This window comes from Melopsittacus undulatus, chromosome 5, assembly GCF_012275295.1.
Source record: "Melopsittacus undulatus isolate bMelUnd1 chromosome 5, bMelUnd1.mat.Z, whole genome shotgun sequence".
In the NCBI taxonomy this organism is placed as follows: Eukaryota; Metazoa; Chordata; class Aves; order Psittaciformes; family Psittaculidae; genus Melopsittacus; species Melopsittacus undulatus.
This window is the reverse complement of record NC_047531.1, coordinates 75,548,027-75,567,518: the sequence shown is the minus strand read 5'-3', so window position 1 is coordinate 75,567,518 and position 19,492 is coordinate 75,548,027. Positions and strand designations below refer to the sequence as shown.

Genomic DNA, 19,492 nt, shown 5'->3' with positions numbered 1-19,492 from the left:
TTTAAGGTTAAGACACCACCAGCTTTGTTTCTAATTTAAAAACAGACAGAGAGGAATGATCCAAAATGCAAGCAGAAGATAACTGAGGAGGAAGATGCTGATCAAAATAAATAGTGAATTCTGAAGAAATAGTTTTTTATGTATTACATTAAAGATCCATTCAGATTGGTTCTTGGCTTCAGTAAGTTTCTGCTAAAAATATTTTAGATTTTTTTCATATTTTTTCTATGAAGAACTGGCAGCTTTAGAAACAGTTGCAAAACAAATGTGCTTCAAAAACATAAATGAAAGTTACTGGGTTATTAGCAGTCATTCTGAAATGCTTACAGAGAGAAAATTACCATTTCACTGGCAAAACAGGCATAATACACAGGAATTGTATTTTATGGATACTTGATGTCTATAGTGTTGACATCATCTGTGGGCTACAACACGTATTTTGGTCCATTTCTGTTTGGAGGTGAGGAGTCAACACTGCATCCAATTCAACATGAATGTATAAAGCTGGAAATATATGTACACAACTCTTGACATTGATCTGTTTTTTAACAGGTTTACTAAACGACAGTCACTGGCTTGACAATACTGAATGAAAAATACTGATTTTACACAGATGTTACAGTAAGGTTATGGTATGCTGCCAATAAGCAGTGTCACATAGTCTAAAAAACCCAGAGTTGCCCACAGCAGAGGCACACACCCTTTACTCTTGTTTATGAGAGAGAAAGCTTATATACTGTAGATTTGCTGAAGTTTAATAAATAAGGTCAACTTATAATATATAAAACAATATAAACATTTATATGCTACATGCATATCATATAATTTAAAGTAATAATTTATATAGCAAAGAGATGCAGATCTATGTTCTTCCTATTTTCCTTGACAATGCACACACACAGGAGGTGTCTATTCTTATCCATCTCCAGCCTACCAGTTTATTGTTTTCTGAAGTCAGTGCTCTAACATAAGTTTGGGATGTCTTGCATTGGGAGTTCCAGTGCTTGTCATCAATGCCACGGCAACCGTTTTTTACAGGCTTGGCTTCCTTACACCTTGTTTCATAAAAGTATTGCTTAACTGGAGAGTTGCCTGTTTTAATTTCTCCCAGAACAGTTACCTGGTGTCCTCTAATGTCGATTGCAGACGATTTGTCCGTGACCCATAGACTTTCACTGTCACAAACAGAATATTCCCCTCGGTGGCTTCTGTGCTCTGCGTACCTTTTACGCCGGGAGGTTCTGTTCACCACCACAGAATTTCCAATATAATCCTCCATGAGGTACAGTGGCGGTGGTTCTAGCGGTGTGTTGTCACTCAAGAGGACTCGGGGAGAGCTGTAGCGTTTCTGCTGCCTTAAGAGGTCTGTATCCATTGAGATAACTGGCTGGAAGTCTGATTTCACATTTTCATCTCCATCTATGTCTTGCTGAGGTTCTGTTTTCTGCAGTGTGTTTTGATAGTTTTCCTTAATATCTACCATCTGCTTAGAAAGCTTGTTTTTCAAAATGTCTGCCTGAATGAGTTTAATAATAAGAGAATTTATTGAATCTTCTGGCAAACTCCTTTGATCCATGTTGGTAGAATGGGTGCCACGAAGGTAAGCAAGAAATATCACATAAAACAAGATGGACATCACCTTGTTCACCTGTAAGATCTGCGGAGAAACAGAAAGTCAATATAAAATGAATTAAATAAGAAAGTTTATTAGAGGCTGTAAACATGAAAATTTTGATTTGTTTTAATAACATCTGCACTTCATAGATGTACATAGGCTATGTGTTTCTTTGAAGGTACTATTTATATATTTATAATGAGTGTAACCCTTTTCTGTCTTTTTTCTTTTCTTTTCTTTTTGTTTTCCAGTGTTTCATCTGTATTGCATGAACTTTTCAGGATGACCTTTCCTTTTTCCATGCATAGTGGCATATACATCAGTTAGGTCCTTTCTCTGCAGAGGTAGGTAGCTCTTAGGATAGCACATCCAGGCCTTGGCAGTAGAGAGAGGTCAGAGTCATGTTCACTAAGTCTGTTCTGCAGAGTGGTTTAGTTTCTAAATTAAGAAATTATGCAGAGTAACAGACTATCTAATGGTGTAAAATGAGGAAGTTCTGTCTTTGTTAGCTGTTGACAAGTTTTGTGTGTTGAGATCTCCTGGATCCATCAAATTCCTATTCATCTAATGGCTTGTGTTTGACTTTACCCTAAGAGCATTATCAAAAACTTGGAAATTTATATCGTGTTTCAATAGCTCTTTCTTTCTATTTCTCTCTCTGGTGTTATAATAGAATACATTCTTGAAGGAAAAGGATGCAGTCAAGTAGCAAAGTGAGGTTTCTTATATTTTGAACTTCAGGAAGCCTCTATAATGCAAGCAGGAAATTCAGATGGATCCACAGGCCATTTAGTACCAGTTGTTTGCAGGCTTGGGGCATGTTTCTGTTTTGTTTGTGTTGGGGGTAAGGGGGTTTGTTTTGTTTGTTGTTGTTTTGTTGGGTTTTTTTATGTTGTTGCTGTTTTTTAATGAAGTTCCTTTATTATATTTGTATAAAGTGGAACAAAACTGACAGTATTCAGAAATATTTAAGAGCGGGTGGAGGACACCCCCTTTCCACACCCCCTTTTCCCTCCCCTGCTTTTTCCTCTTTTTGCCTCCCCTCCATTTACCCCTTTTCCCTCCCTCACATTCCATCCCTCCCTTCTCTCCCCCCAGAGGAAGAATCTTATTCAAAAAGATCAAAATGAAGTCAAGATCAAGATTTTGAAAACTGGACCTAAAAGTGTGGTTCTTCTCTGTTATACTGTACTTTGGCATCCACTGCTCTCTATGGATTCCTGTAGTGTCCTTGTAATTCTAACTTTTGAGCATCATTAGAAGCTCATTTGTCATTTCTTGTTAAATCTTTCTGCCACCCTGTTTGTGAAGTTGAGAACTGTGAGCATCTGTCTAAGGAGGTGGGATTTTTCCATGTGGATACTGTACATTTTCTATTTGCATTTACATTTAAATTAAATAAATTTTCAATGTAAAATACTAAATCATGGAAACAAATGTTTCCTTTCAAAACACACTGTTTCTTCTCATCCTTTCATGGGACATCACAGAGAAGATCCTGGCTCCATCTTTTTTACTCATCCTATCAGGTATTTCTGTGCTTTGACAACATCACCCTGAGCCTTCTCTTCTGGTTGAGCAGACCCAGATTTCTCAGACACTCCTCACATGACAGATGCCCTAGTTCCTTAATCATCTTTATGAACTCGCTCCTATATGTCCATGTTTATCCTGCCCTGTGGAGCCCAGAACTGGACACAGGGGGAAGTATCCCCTCCCTCTACTGGTAATGCTATGGATTCTCTGTTTTTCTCAGAAGAAATTGTGGCAATATCAGACCTCTCGAATTGAAGATTTTCCACTTTAGGAAAAAAAAAAAAAAAAAACAAAAAACCCACCATTTTCTGCTTAAGAAGGCAAAAAAAAAAAAAAAAAAAGAAAACAATACTGGACAATCCTCTATACACTTCAAGTAAAACTCCTTTTAGCAACAGAGAGTCCCCACTTCATAGTTTGGAACTGCAGCAAAATCAGAGCTACCCTCTGTGGATGTGTGATCTGTCCTTTTATGGACAAGAAATGTGTTTTCTCCATTCTCAGTTTGTCACAGTATGAGTTCACCTAAATCTAGACTGCGGCTTGCAGCAATGTTATGCTTTTGGAAAAAAAAAATCCAAGATTTTCAGTTACCATACAATTACTGTCATACCTAAATAAATACGAACTTAATGTAGATGGATCTCAGAACCCAGACTGTGCTGTATAAAAGGACTTCTTCTTGTTCAGTTTGGTCTTCCCTCAATAAATTATTTGGTTTTTAAACAAGTAAAAATATTATAAAAGAGCTGTCATTCAGCAGATTGCCTTGCAGCACTCAGAAGGGCTAACCCACATGAAGTATGACACACAGGTCCATAGGATGGTGAACAAAGCTCTGACAATGCTCAGCTCAAAAGCTGAAAGCATTATTCATGCCAACATGCAGCTGCATGTAATCACTGGTCTGCTTAGTTTCAAAACTAAGTGGCACTAGCAAAATACACAAGTTGGAGCAGGTGATGAGGTGGGAAAAATAAGACTGGAGTTCCTGCAGACTCTCTTTATTGTCATGGTGTGCACAAAAAGAAAGGACCAGGGACCTCAGAATTAGATCAGTTCAAATAAGCTATTTTTCTTGTCCATGGAGGAACCTTGTTAATGGAAAGAAGATGTTTAGAAGTATTTTTCTGAAGCTAATGTGGATTTGGAGGGAAGTGCGCTAAATTAGTCTGAAATTCAAATTACAGGGTGATTACCTCTTGGCTAATTATTGGCTTCAAAAGCAAAAATGTTTCAGAACTAATTTTTATTTTTTTATGAACTGTTTCAGGGTTCAAAATTTGGAAGCAAAATTTAAATGGTTGGTGAGACTGCAGTTTTCAGGGATTCCCTCCAAAACAGTTCACCTAGGAGATTCAGAAGTGGAAAGCTGAGAAATTCCAGTCCATAACTTGAAATTGTCAGGCTGTCTATGACGTCCAGCACTTCAGAATATGCCTAAAGAACTATTCTAGCTATGAGAAATGGACATTACTGGGAAACTGCAGCTGGTTTATGACTTTGGCTCTTTTTTGAGTATAAGTCATCTGAAAAGTGAATTGGTTTGTAGGGCTTGACTATATATTTTTTTTGATAAATGGCTCATTGCCAAAAATAGAACTTTGCGGCTGTGTAAATTGAAGATATGCAATTTTTACTTTTTTGTTTTGTATGTTGCTAAACTGATAAGGTGAGGAAAATATAAAATATTAAAATGTTTATGTTTTCTTATTTTCAAAGCAAATAATTCTGATGTGTTCTGGACATGCTTCAGAAGTTACACAATGGAATTCACAAAACAGAAAAAGAGCTTAGTCACTGTGGCCTAGTGAGTAAGTTACCTATAGAGGTGACTTGCATTCAGAGGCAAGATTTCAACAGAGGTATCCTGTCTAAAAGGAGACTAACCTAACTTCCAGGCTCCTGGGCCACAGATTTGTATGTACCTTAGTAGAAACTACTCCAGCACAATTAGCAATACCTCTTTCTTTAGCTTTTTTGAAGAATGATATAAAAATGTCTCAAGAATGTATTTCTTCACATTATTTTTTTTTGTTCTTTTATTAAAAATATTTAAAATCTAAAGTATTACTTTCAAATAAAAGCAAATTTTGCTCAAGCTAAACCTTTTCTACTTAGCTGGTGATTGTGAGACACATTTCTTGTTCTTCAAGGTTCTTCCTGAAATTTTCCAAATGTAAATTTCTGTAAAGGGTCATTTAGCTGTCTTTGTGGATGGTTCGCAGTCAAGTAAGTGTGATGAATGGTCCTAGAAATGGGCACAATGTTATTTACACTCCTACAGAAAGTACAGACTAGAATACTATATTTAGGGCTTGGGTCTAGGTCCCAAATAGGCAGAAGCAATCATTTCATGGTGACTTCAGAATAAAAGCACAGCCCAGCAGAATGCTCACTAGTCCAGTATCAACCGAAGTAATGTTAGTAGACACAGATAGAGAAGACCATAATCAGTGACTGTTTCCACTTCATTTCTGCCTGATATTTGATTGTGCTAGAGTATTAATGCAGGTACCTGAGCTCAGTTTCTGTTTCCATGGGCTGTCAGGTCAGCTTGACACACAGCTAGTCAACAGTAAGGTGTATGAAACCACATGATTTTAATGGGTCTTCAGTATACATTGGATATAACAACATATCCAACTGAACCAGTATATTCATCTTACCATGTAGTACCTACTACATACCTTCAAAGCCATGTGGTTATAGAACAGTTTAGATGATGTGAATCCAGAAGAACTGATCCAGTGCCTTCTCTGGATTCACATCTAAAGGTATCCCTTTTTGACCTTTTACTTTATGTCAAACTCATCATTTGACTGGGGACTCAATAGTGGCTGGACATAATGGTAGACTACTTGTCTCACTTTGTGCCTGTGCCACAGATAGTAAGCAGCTACCTAGAATGGGCATAAGCAGCCTGACACAATCTTCTTGCTGGGATATCCACCCTGGTTTATGTCTCTTTCCTCCTGTATCACCCAATTCCTTTTCTATTTTGTATCTTGGGGGTTCATCTAGGGCTGCTGACATATTCCAGAAAGTTTTTTTCCTTGTCTGCTGCAAAGCTTTGGACCAGCTCTGCTATTGTGCTGTGCTGCTCTGTTTGCCCTTTTAGATGCTGGGATGCCCTGAGATCTTGCTCAATTTAATTAAAAAGGGGGTGAAAGCACGTGGCTCTCAAATCAGCCTTCAAATGTGCTCAGAAAACATTGCTATGTGGAATTTAGAAAGGCACTGGACATAAAGGTGGAAAGATATGTTAGTCTCTTTGACTTAGTTCCTTTGCATAGTGGTAGTTTCCCCTTATTCAGAGATATTACCCAGGCTTTCAAAAGTGATTGCAAACATCCAACAGAAGCAAAGAAGATTGTTAAATGAGCAAGAAGTTGAACTGAGAGACAATTAGGCATTATGGATGGTAATATAGAGTCAGCTGTTAATTTGCACTAAACAAGTTTGACTTAAAGATTGCTGACATTTGTGGCACACCCGATAAAAAAGCTCATGCATTACAAAGTTGTTTGATCTCTCAACTATAGGTTTGTTTTACTTTGTTTTAATGGTTTTATTCCTGCTTATCAATGCAGTGTTAACAGAGCATTAATGCTGTCTAATCTAGGTGTCTCAGGAAGCCTAAATTTAGGAGAAATAAATAAGCTTACCTATCACTTCCATTAATAAAATGAATCCCCAACAGATTCTGGCAGAGCACTTTCTGCTTTTTTTCTGACTCAACACTTTACATAATGTTGGAAGCTTTGTTTAGTTTTGTTTTATTTGTGGTGATTAAAAAATATTGCTTTATTTTAATCAGTTTCTGAACAGTCTAAGCAGTTGAAGAGCAAAGTGTCATTTAATATGTTTTGTGAAAACAATGAAGTTCTGTGAAAATAACGGAAAATAGTGAAGTACTGTGAGATACTGCCTAAGCATTTACTTTTAAATCATTGCTAAGAGGAATTGGAATAGAAGGAAAAGTGACTGGTGAGTTTCATATTCAGTATTGTAATTCCCAACATGATTTATGTAAGTCAGCTTGAAGTATTTGGCACTTTCTGAAAAATTTAAGAGCAGCTTTTGTTCTTCAGACCGAGTAACTAATGATCATTTGTGGTGGCTGACAGCTTATTCAGGCTTTTGCCAGAGACGACAGTGTAATTATTCTCATTGCTTGCTAAGCATTGTTTTCACAAACTCACAGAAAGCAACAAGTAGCAGAATACCCTGTTGATTCCCTCATCCTAATAACCATGTTGAGAAGAAACGCAGCTCTTCTCCTCTGTGCTTAAGAGGATATTGAAAAGGTACAAACAAGAAAAATATCACTGCATTCTGAATATTCAGAAAGATGCAAGTATGCAATAGTTGCATATGAAAATTTGCACTGTATTTCATAATAATAATCGATAATTTGGACGATATGTTCTTGTAGAAGAATTTATTCAGGTAGATTTCTGTGGAGTGCTCAATGCCTCTAGAGATGATAAGACCCTCCTGAACATTTCCACTACTCAAGATATGGAAATTTCAACACATACGTTTTGAAGCTAAAGCTTTCACAAGAGCCAGACCCACTAAGAAGCTGAAGAATTCAGAGACAAAATCAAGTGTGACTGAGTTATGGCAGCTTTAAGTGTTAACCCTCCCATCCTCAGGGTCAACCAAAACGTAAGTTAGTGAAGGAATTTGAAACTAATGCATTCCTCTTGCAGATGGGCTAGGGAATGCAGCTACACATCGTATATGAAGCTGAGGCCACCAAAGTTTCTTTATCTCTGCAGCAGGTCAGTTTTTAAGTATGCATTACCCGAGGCCACTTTTAAAAGAGAAGGCATATCTGAACACTGAGCCCCAGTAGTCTCAAGTGAATGGTGTATACCTAATCTCTTTTGGAAATGGAGTTCAGTCTTCTGAGTCACTGACATTTCCTTTTCCTCTTCAAAAGACTGGCTGAGCAAAGCACATCAAGACAGCTGTTCACCCAAGTATGAAATGTATCATCTGCACTTTGAACCAATCTACAATACTATTTATGACGACTATTGTGACCATGACCCTGTTGCTCATTGAGGAAAGCTTTTCTCACTGGTGACAACTTTCTGAGGGACAGTTTTGTGATAATACATCTTCTGCAAGGGCCAATGTTTTATGAACAGTTAAATGTGCTGTGTAGAACCATGGCAATATTGGTTCATTTCAGGCACAGCTGATTGCAATGGCATGTGTGGCTATATTTGATCTTTCCACAGATAAATCTTTCTGGAGATCAAAAAGTGATCACCTTACACATACCTGCCTGTTTCCAAGAGAAAAAGGTCAGAAGCAGTTCCTCCGTGCTTACCTCACTAGTTGGAACAACAGCTGCTTCTCACACCTTGTGCAAAGTTAGGTTTTGGCCCTGCACCTTCCTCCCCCGCCACCAACATTGTCTGGAGTTCAGGGCACTTGAAACCTCCCTGGAGGCATTTGACACTCCCCAGCATCCTCTAGCAGTCCCAGCAAGGGACTTCACTATTAATAATGTCTGGTAGAATGTCAACCATACTAGCTACATCCCCAGGTCTATAATCAACTACAGAAGTAAGCAGGCTTTTCTCAGTCACAGCCACACCTCTTTCTGTTTTAATTCCTCTCATCACTGACATTTTTGTGACATGATATTTACACCTGTCTATGCCTACCCTGACTGCCATGGTATAATTTTGCATTAACCAGTTTACTAACTGATCTCTGTATTGAGAAGGTCAGAACAAGGTTTTGGGGGGCTAGTATCCTGATTTCTCTGATTCAATGGAAGAGTTTGGTCAAGTCAAAGTCTCTGTCCATTACTTTCTACATCTGTGGAATGGTGTGAGGTGTTTATTGTCCCAGATATATAGCCTGACATCCTTTGCTTTCTCCCTCAAAGAGCTGGATGCTGTTGTCCTAAGAGAACAAAGGTAAAGAGTTCCTTTCTCCACACAAGGCACAACAGCATTACAGTGTGATACCCTGGATGCTGTGTGGGAGATGATTGCCTGTTTTGAGAGTAACGAGGCATCTCAACAAATATATTTCCATAAATATTCTCAGTGTAAATTATCTTCTGTTTTCTTTTACCATTCTCATGTCACTGATATTTGAGCACTCCATAAGCATTTATATTAATACCAACAAAGTAGGAGGGCTCCCATTGTTACCGGTTTAAAGAACAGAAACTGGATAGACAAAAGTTGTGATGATTGCAAGGTCATACAGGTATTCTGCTGCTACTTGGGGTTCTCAGGTACTAGCTGTATCAGTAAAGTCCTTGCAGTTCTCATGTACTAGCCGCATCAGTAAAATCCATCTGCAATGCTATATGGAAGTGTGATAAATAAATGACAAGCACAAAATGCAAAGAAATAAAACCAATGCCATCTGAGATGAGCAGTCAGCTGCATCTTAGTCATGACAAAGAATTAAAGCCATAGTTGGGTAAACAATTTCCACAAAAGCTGGTTTGTCTACATATTAGTACTGTGTAGCTCTGAAAACTGTCCAAAGCAGCAAGAATTTTAAAGCTCATATCCTTAGCTAAATCAATAAATTCCAATGACTTGACTAGACCTGGCTAATTTTACAAAAACAAGATTATCCCATACTTAGCAATTGCTTTTTGTTGTTCTTGTTTTTCGAGAAGTCATTTATAAATAGAAGAATACAAAGAACCAGAACTAAATCATGGTAGTGGATAATTTCAGCTGCTAAACTCTTTGCGTGTTTAGTTAATCTTTTCATTCCTGTTTCTTAAAAGTGGCAGGGCCATGCAGAAAACAAATTAAATTTGCAGCTGAATTTGGAGGGGATGCAAACAGCAGTGAGTAAAGAGAAATACAATCTCTGCTGGGGAGATGGAGACATAAAATATTGGCAGAAAATTACAAAATGAAAGTCAAAGTAGAAATTACAAGCTAGCGTGCTGGGGGAATAGTGGTATTGAGCCATGATATACAGAAGGGAAAAGAAATTTAGAAAGGAGCAATACCTGATCAGCCCCAGGAATGATCTAAAACCTTGGAAAGGCACTGTATTCAGCAAATGAGAATACTGAGGCATTCCATTGCATTTTGTAGCACAGCAGAAAAACTGAAAAAGCTGTGTAAAAACTGGAAGATATTGTCATATGCAAAAAAATTAGGAAAGTGCAGCAAAATTGACTAGAAGGGTTGTATAACTGACTTTTGAGGAAATTGCTTTGGATGTGCAAGCCTTTGCTATGAGCTGACAGGGCATGACAGCACAGTGGATTGGTGACAGAGAGCATTCACTTCAGGGTGGGGCAAAGGAGTGCAATCAGGAAAAATGGGATTAAACTAAGGAACGGGAAGTTCGGCTGATCATCAAAAGCAGTTTTCAAGCTCTGCAAGATGTTTGTAACAAGCCCAAAGCCACACCAAAGAGGCCTGGTTTCATGTTTCGTTGCAGCCCTGAAACTCCATCTAAGTCTCTTTTTTTAAAGCAGTTTGAAGATCCATTAACTTTTCAAGTCAACCTGGACCTACTTTGGCTCAACCAGGGCTGATTAATTGTTATGTACTAAAGTCAGGCAATAGTTGCAGTTCCTCTTATTTTGGTCAGAGAGATGCTTTGAGGGCTTAAGCTCTCCATAATTAAAATTGAGTGTAGTTTTCCAGATGAAACTCACTTCTTTCACCTCCCCACACTTCAGGGGGGTTCAAGCCTGGCCTCTGGGTATATCAAAGGCACAGCTATATTTGGTGTCTCCTGGAAAGAGCAAGGGAAGCCATGTAAAGGGTTAAGGTGAACTGGTCCACATTGCTCTCATAATTCTATTTTTAAATGCCTGAGGTGGGTTTTGTCCAACTTAGTAGCAGGAGGAGAAAGGGAAGCACCCCTCAGATTATCAGAATTTTGTCCCTTTCCTGCCTTTTCCTTTTTGCAGAAAGAAAAAAGGATAAATTTTAAAAACGCTTTTTTTTTATTAGCATTTTTTCCAGTGTTAAGAAACTCAAGAAGAAAACTGTTTCAAACTGTGAATTTCAAGATCATTATTTTGCTGGATTTTACACTGAAACCAAAAGGGTTTCTGCTTTGTTTTGTTTAGAAACTGGAAACTTCCTCTTCCATAGTTTTTAATACCTTCCAATTTCTTTCTTTTTTTATGAACTAAGAAACATAGGGCAATCAAGCAAGCAAACAGAAAAAAACAAAGGTTACAGCTTCAAAAAATATTGGAGTCTCAGTATGAAAAATTTTGCGTTCCTAAACTTAGCTTATGAGTACAAAGAGAATTCACACCCACAAGAAAATAGAAATATAGTAATAGGGAATGCTAGTTAAAACTGAAATGATCTTTTGTTTAGTTAGAAGTAAAAATTCCTGAAGTTACCCTGAGATATTTCTCTTGGAAAAAAAAAAAAAACAACAAAACAAAATCCAAAATTAGGTATTTCTTTTGTTTTTTGCCAGGTCTACTGTGACCTTTGAATACAGGTGTTTGCATGGAGAGTAGGAACAGTGTTAAGGTAATGCTGCCTCTTACAAGGCCCAGTTCTAAGGTACCATTTGCTTAGAATGAGCAGCATTACTGCTTGAGAATTTCTCCCAAGCACTGAGTATGAACCTTGCTATGCCTCCACATGCAATGCACTGCCACCCCAAGTGTGCTTCATGAGATGGGGATTGTGGCACAAGAAGCTCCTGGGGAAGCCCCATTTCATTTCATTATTTCATTATTTCATTTCATATTTAATATAATTTCATATTCATCCAAAAGTGCATATGTGTTTTATTTGCAAAAGCTGGGTTTCTTTATGGTGTACAGAAATACATTCATGACCACTTCGTGAATCAAAATTTGTTTCTGAATTGCCTCTCCCTATTTCTCAAAGATTCACAAACCTCTAAACGAAAAAGTCTTATTAGACCAGCAGGTACAAAGTATCTGATTCAGAGTTCTCAAGAGCAGGACTCCAGGCCTGATCCAGATACTTTAAAACCACCAATTGGAGCTCACTGAATTCAGCATGAATCAGACAATGCTTTTGCACAGTCAGGTGTGCAGAGGAATGACAATGTGGCCAGAGACAATTAACAGCTGATCCTTATTTTAGCATGCGTGTAACATGTAACTGAATTGTTTGCATCAGGATCATAGTGAGGAATTAGCATGGCAGTATATAATTAATACCTTTTCCACCCTTTGCACAGGTGGTGTAGTTTGCTTGCAATGATCTTGAAGTTATATTTTTTAAGTCATTCTCAGAGAAGAAGGGTCTTGTATTTTTGGTAAATACAGAAAAGTTGTTTGGGGGGAAATGTAAAGTTAGAAGTTTGCTTCTTTGGAAAAGAATGTAAACCTTTAGATTAAAAAGAGTTTATATGCCTAGAAGTCTGTCTATCCTGATATGCTGGTAAGCTGGCCTGATATGAGACATCAGTTCTACCAACAACCTTGCTCAGTTTTACGCTGTGAAATCATGACGGCTCTCCTAGAACTGCTCCCAGCTGCACAGTGAGATCTCCTGAACCCTCCTTGTGGAGAGAAGTTCAAAAATATAACATGTGCCCATGAAAGACTTGCACTTTTTCCCATTGCATCTGAATAAAAGCTATTGCCCATTTAGAGTAAAAGGTAATTCTACTAAATGACATTAATTTATAGCAAATTGTTCACATATAGGCCTGTCCTGAGGGTAAAGACTGTTCCGGTAAATCTAGCTACTCTGCATTTTTTTCCTTGTAAAAATTTGCCCGAAGTGGAACTTTGCTTGTGAATCCCCTGGTTCATCAGTGTTCGTGTGGATAACATTTCCAGCATGCAGTTCTCTTCAAGACACGGAAGTTTTCTAATTTTAGCTCTCAGTTAACACTTTGCTGTGACTTTGACTACCTTTAGGGGTTAATAGTCAAAGACAGTGAGAGTATTCCAGTCTAGCAGAGTGTATGATTTTTACATGAGTTGCCCCACTGAAATGCAGATTGCTCATGCATGAAGCTTATGGTTGACTGCTCTGCTAACCTGCATCCAAAGTGTCTGCTAATTTGCAAAGCTGAGGCTTCCCTTCCAAAGTCAAAGCATGATCCCTGTGTTTCCTATTGCACTAATGCAGGTTCTGCACATCTGCCAGGTCCAAAACTCATCTGAAAACTGCCTTGGTTTTTGAAAACCACTGTACTTTCTTTTATCTTTCAATCCAGATGTCATTTTGCTGTTGATACACAATGCCTTCCCCTCCACTTTGTGAAAAATCTTTGAAAGAATTTTAGAATTGGGAGTACTTTAACACATGCTGTCTCTCACCAGGCATATGATTTCCAGACATATGGTAGAAAAGCAAGGTTTTAAACTGGCATGGGAAGGAGACAAATGAGATGTACAGCAGCTGGCATTGCCTCTCCTTATACGATCAATAACTGGTATGCCTTTTACAAAATTTCTTCTTATTGAAGGAATGCTGATTATGAAAAAAATTATCTATAAAAGGGCAAGAATAAAATAATTCCCAGGGTAAGGGAGATAGAAGCAGAAACAGTAATTTTTTAATTGGACTTTCATTCACCTCTTGTCATATGCACACTTCATACATTTCATGAACGACTCCTACTGAGGTCTAATAACACAAAGGCTAGATACATCACTGAATAATTGACTTGCATGATAGATATGAGCTATGGAGGTGCTGCTGCATCTTTAAGTTTACTCCTTTTATAAAAGATAAGGTGTTCACAACCTCACTGCAAGAGCAGATGTTGTGAGTGCATGAGAACTAATGGAGGGTAAGCGTGAAATTTTGTTTTCATAGTTAAGAATGCCTTTGGTGACTAAGTGCTTTTGGTGTTGTTTTAGTTTGGAACTTAACATCTGTGCAGTTTATGTGATTTTTCCAAGGTTATGTGAGCCCAAGGTCATAAGTGAAGAAAATGGGAGAGTGGGTACTCGGACCTTCCTCTCATGAGGTCTAGGTTCTGGCTGGTTCTGCCCACTGGACCAGACTCTTCCTTCAATTTTTTCCCAACACTCTGCAGGCCCCAACTGAAGTCCACTGGGTCGGGTGTCATAAATTAGAAGTACTTCCATGCCATATTTAATTTTATTGAAACAGTAGAAAAAGGAAACTGCCCCTACTCTAGTGAAGTTAGAAGTAACTGGGAAGCAAGCAGAGGAAGGGAAAAGGATGTGGAAAACTTTGCCAAAGGTGTCCATGCGGAAGATCTCAGGTGCCTTGAGGAATTAAAAATAACTTGGAATCAGCCTTAAAATGAGCAAGCCAATGTAAATCGGCTGTAACAGTTCAGTAGTTTTCCCCAGGAGCTAACTAAATAGTCAAGGGAGAGATTTTTAATTCTGCACATAGGAAAAGCCTGGTCCTAGACTTCAATTTGGACAGTAGAAATCACTGATTAAAAAGGAGCCAAAAGCTGTTGTGCTTCAGGAAGTGGGAGAATTAGGGATGCTTACTTTGGACGACAGTGTAACTACGGTGTAACCTATACAAGGGGAGATGCACAGCTGCATCTCCCCAGGAGCAGAGTACAAAATATATTGTGAGTCAGAGTCACAGTTCCTCCCTATCTTCTCTCCACCACCAAAGTCACTCCCTTTGCTCTGCTACAAGAGTCAATTACTTCATCCTTCCTTTTTATTTGTTCTCTTTTTTTACTTCTCATGGAGCAGTTTACTCTCCCATGCTCCCAGCCAGCTACTTTGGCTAGCGAGGAAGCAGAGTGGGGTGAAGCTTGGGCTCTCTGCACTTCTGTCATCTTAACACCCCCTCTCCACTCATTTCCTTTCAGCAGGAAGTATAGGGTGAGCAGCCCCTGGTCTCCTTGCTGCCGGCAGCGTTGCACTGAGCAAGCTGAACTTGAATAGTCATGGGAGTAAAGCTGGAGGGGGTAGAGAGAGGCACAGTCCTCTCTCCCTCTTATATTCCTGTCCTGATAATATTGTGGTGAGTTTAACCTAGCAAGTGTGTTCTGTACAGATTCTAAGTTAGAGGCCAATGTTAAAATGATACAGGATATTATCAGTGCTAGAAAATGGAGCATGTTCACTGAAACCTGTGAAAAACAAGCATCTTCCTAACCTGAACTCAGTCTGTTACTAGAAAATATGCAAGGAAGCCCATTGCAAAAACAAAACAAAGTGATCACATCCTTAGGAACTTTTAGGAGGCAAACATATGGGGAAATTGTTTATTAAAGGTGAGAAGTTGGTCAATGTCTTGGGAAAACTGGATGTAAAGGGGATAATTTCTCAGGCCTTTTTGATAAACGGAACACAAAGAGCTTTGCTGAGCTACAAGTAGTAAAGGGCTTTCAAATGGAAGGCAACGTTTCCTGTGTCTGGTACTGATAGGAAGCCTACAGATACTTGGGAAATATTTCCCGAGTTCCCTCAGAAAAAGGCAAAAACACGCACATACATCTTTTCTATCTCATGCTCCCATCATCTCACCGTAAACCAACATCTGTGGTCTGGAAGCAGCTCAAGCTTCAGAAACGTCTTCTCTGACCATGTCATAAAGGCCTTATTCTTGTTAGCATATATACGGGGTTACAGTTTGTGATTTCAAACTTACAGTATGGCTTTTACTGGCAGAAAGGTGAGTAGAAAGCAGAAGATAACCAGGCAGGCCAAGACTGGGGGATTCAGATCACCTGGACTATGGGACTCAAGTACATGGGCTGGATTTACAAGAAAAATAGTCATTTAGAAAAGATAAGACACATATTTTGGGACTGCTAGAAATTAAGGAAAATTGCAAAGATTTATTCCCATTTTAAACTATTAAATGGTATTATGCTTGGAGACAATTGTGTATATGCAACTCTTAAAAATTAAAGATTGAGGCCAAATTCTGCTTTTGGTCATGCAGAAAGCAGGCGACTGTAAGATGAGTTGCATATAACTGAGGTCATAATCTGGCATAGTGTCTGAGCTGGCTCAGTTTTCTATTCAGCTAATGTCAATACTGGTAAGCTATTCTGAGGAAATCCAACAGGGAATAGGTCAGGTGTTAATGCTCACAATCAACATAATTCCAAATAAATTGGAGGAATTTATGAAACGGTGCTGTGTCTTCTGATTAAGTTCCTTGTTTAGAATTAAAACAATTCTGTTGACTTGAGTGGTGCTACTTCATATTTACCCTAGTACAAGTTAGAAGAAAATGTGACTCTGTGTTTAGAAGACTTTTCCATGTCATATCTCTAACAAAAAGGAAAGATGGAAGCATATGGAAATTTTTGAACAAGGTGATAAAACCAAGTTACCTTCTTATCCTCTTTTCTGTTTTCGCTGAAAAAGCTGAAACTAAGATCATAATTTCTGCAAATTCTTTCCTTTCTCTTAAAATTGGAAAAAATATTAGTATATGATGTGAAAATTGGAGTCACCTGTTTTGCTGTTTCAAATGCTCTACAGCTATGTGAAATGAAGAAGATAACATTACTGCAAGGAAGGGGGCTAGTTTATTTACACTCTAATGAAAGAAATACCTTAAAGTGCAAGTACCATTCCACAAAAATATATTGCAGTTTCACTGCCTTCTTCCTAACCTGCAGTTTTTGATGACAGAAAAGAGACTTTTTTTCACAGTATAAAAAAATGGTATATCAATTTTCTTTTATTTGTTTCTAACTGAAAAAAAATTCATACTACAATAAGGTCTGGATTTATTTTCAGTATTTGCCTTCAGTTCTGGTTCCAAAACTACACAGTTGTGTTAAAGGATTTAAATCCCTTGCATCACTGAGGGTTGACTTTCCAGTGTGTGCAGGAAGGTAAATATCCATCCTGCTTATCTCTGCTGAGCTGCCTAAATGGTATACTTTGTGTTAGGTGGGGTAAATCTGTAGCACTTTGAATTAACCACTGGAGAAATCTTGTTTCTCTTACAGGCTGAAAAGTTTCAGGTGAGAAGCTGCAATTTTGGCCTGATTGACTTTTCTCTTTTTCTACTTACTTGAGTCCCTGCATCTGTCTTAAAGCATTACATTACAGGTTGGCACTCAATATACAGGAATCAAAAAAGCACTGTACCTCTTTCACCCAAAGGGTAATGCAGGAGACAGTGTCTGCAATACCTAGCCATCAGGTTGAACAAGAACTTGTTCAAGGAATGGAAGGACAGCAGAATATGACCAGCTGTACTATCACAGATTGTCTCATGACTTGTTCTTATGACAGCTAGCCAGTGTTTAATTCTAGCCAGACTAAACCATAAGCACATTTGCAGGACATGAGATTTGTCCTGATATGTAAAAAGAAGTAAAATGCTCATTTTCTATTAAAAAAATCTTCACACTCATAAAACTCTTAGTGAAAGTAAATCAGAATACAAAGAATAACTTTTTTAAACCACTACATATTGAAAAAAAAAATGCATAGCCATTAACATTGCATTAGCTTTTGTCCTTTCTGTTCTGGGAAGACTAAACTGCAACCTTTCCAACAAAAACAAAACAAACCAGATCCCACAAACACCAGAGTTAAGGGGGTAGGTGGAAAGAAATAATGTTTATCATAATTTCCCTTCAGAACACAGATACTGATTGACTACCCTAAATAATGCATAAATAAATAGGAATTTTATTCTTTTTGAAGCTTTCATGGTTGGAAACTTCCTTATGCAGTTCCTTGTCATTCTCTTTCTTGAAAACATTCATGCTCCTTGCTTTAGTTACTCTTTAGGGTAACATGTTCCATATGTCAGACAACCTTTGTATGAAATAGTTTAGACTAAATTCTCCTTTCATCTCTGTGACCTAATTTTAAGGTCTTACTGCTGTGGAGGACTAATCTGGATCAGTTAGATCAGACCCTTCTATTCTATAAATGTCATTTAACTCACCACAACTTTTTCCCTTTCCGTAACAATAAGCCCAACCAAATCATCCTTTATAAGTGTTGCTATTATAAACTCCCTTAAATTCTACATGTAAAATGAACAGTGCTTTCTGCCTCAGCTCATTATTATGCTACTTGTTTTCTTTCAAGTGAATTTTTAAAGTAATGCAACACAGAAGCTTATTATCTTCTCTTTTCTTGGTTGCTGTTTTCTGGACTAGAAGCCAAAGAGGATTTTTTTTTTTGTTAACAGTGGCTTCCCAATTATTTTTCTATGCTTTGCATGCAGCATAAAATTTCTTCCTGCAGAAATATTTCTTTTGATCTTTTTTCTTGGAATAAATTGCATTTAGCAACTTCACAAACGTTTTCTTTTTGCCTTCCAACCAGGTTCCTGTGTAAGAAATGTATGCACTTAAAAATTTCCCAGACTGTTCAGTTCACTAGCTAATTCAAACACCCTTACTGTGGACTTCTGATTTTTCCTGTGCCTCTCCTCTTTCTTCAATGTTAGCTTAGACTGGGAGAAACTCCCCTTCAGTTTATACAATTAAACTTGTGCAAAACAAGCCTGAATGACAAAAAAGCATCCTCCTCCCAGAAACGCGCTACTTCTGCTTGCCTTCAATACAGCCATATGGGCAGAATACTCTTTGAACCTGTCCTGGTTCAAAAGATGGATTTTTACTCCTTTAGTCCACTTTGCTTGTGGAAGGTAGCTGTATCTACACATGATCATGTCTCTGCTCATTGTTGCTTACAAGAATATTGATCTGGTGGAGTCAACCATCTGTAGGCCCAGGCAAGATCTGCATCACAATTTTTCCTTTGGATTTTAAAATAAAAATCTCTCTCTCAAACCCTGTGCAGCTGAAATGCTGACACAGACCTACTGCTGCAAAGTCCTTGCGTTGTATAGCTAGCTTATGCTTGGGAAAGGGCATGACTCTGTTGGTAGCTCAATCCCTTTTCTTGTCATATGCTGTCATCCCATTAGAGAGCTTTGTTGGCAGAGGAAACCGGTGGAATTGTGGCTCTAGACAACCCCTTCTGTTCTCCTAAAATTTATAAAACTTGTGATTTGGTGTCTTTATAATATTTACTTTCATGATATTCCCATGAAGCTGAACTGTGCTCCAATTCTTCCTGTTTTGCAGGTGGAAAACTGCCTGACAAAGAAACAAGCTGTCCTTGTTCTTCATTCCTGCAGGAATGGCTTCCAGAGGGAGGGATAGGAGCTGCAAGACATAGGCCTCTTTCCCATGTCATTAAGCAGGTACTTTCTGACACCACAGAAGTTCCTGAAAAGTTTAGCCCAGGTGGGCAAAGGAGGCCAGGATTTGAACACAGAAAATAAAGCTAACTAACTGGAGATAATTGAGGTTTATACTTCTACTCCAGTTCCTGGGCTGATGCATAGTAACTTAAACTGCAAAACTGATATGGTGTTATTTAAGTTGTACAGAAGCAATCGGTGTTAGGGCATCAGTTAGTTAATATTT

General features: G+C 38.2%; 1 protein-coding gene across 1 annotated transcript in view; it reads right to left on the bottom strand.

Annotated features, from left to right (window-relative positions):
* Nucleotides 1-827: 827 nt before the first annotated feature.
* NTF3 (neurotrophin 3) overlaps nucleotides 828-19,492 on the bottom strand; it is a 48,054-nt gene continuing 29,389 nt past the window's right edge. The window contains exon 2 of the mRNA XM_005147971.3: nucleotides 828-1,657. Coding sequence (XP_005148028.1) covers nucleotides 863-1,657 — 795 coding nt within the window. The 3' untranslated portion in view covers nucleotides 828-862. The remainder of the gene's footprint in view (nucleotides 1,658-19,492) is intronic.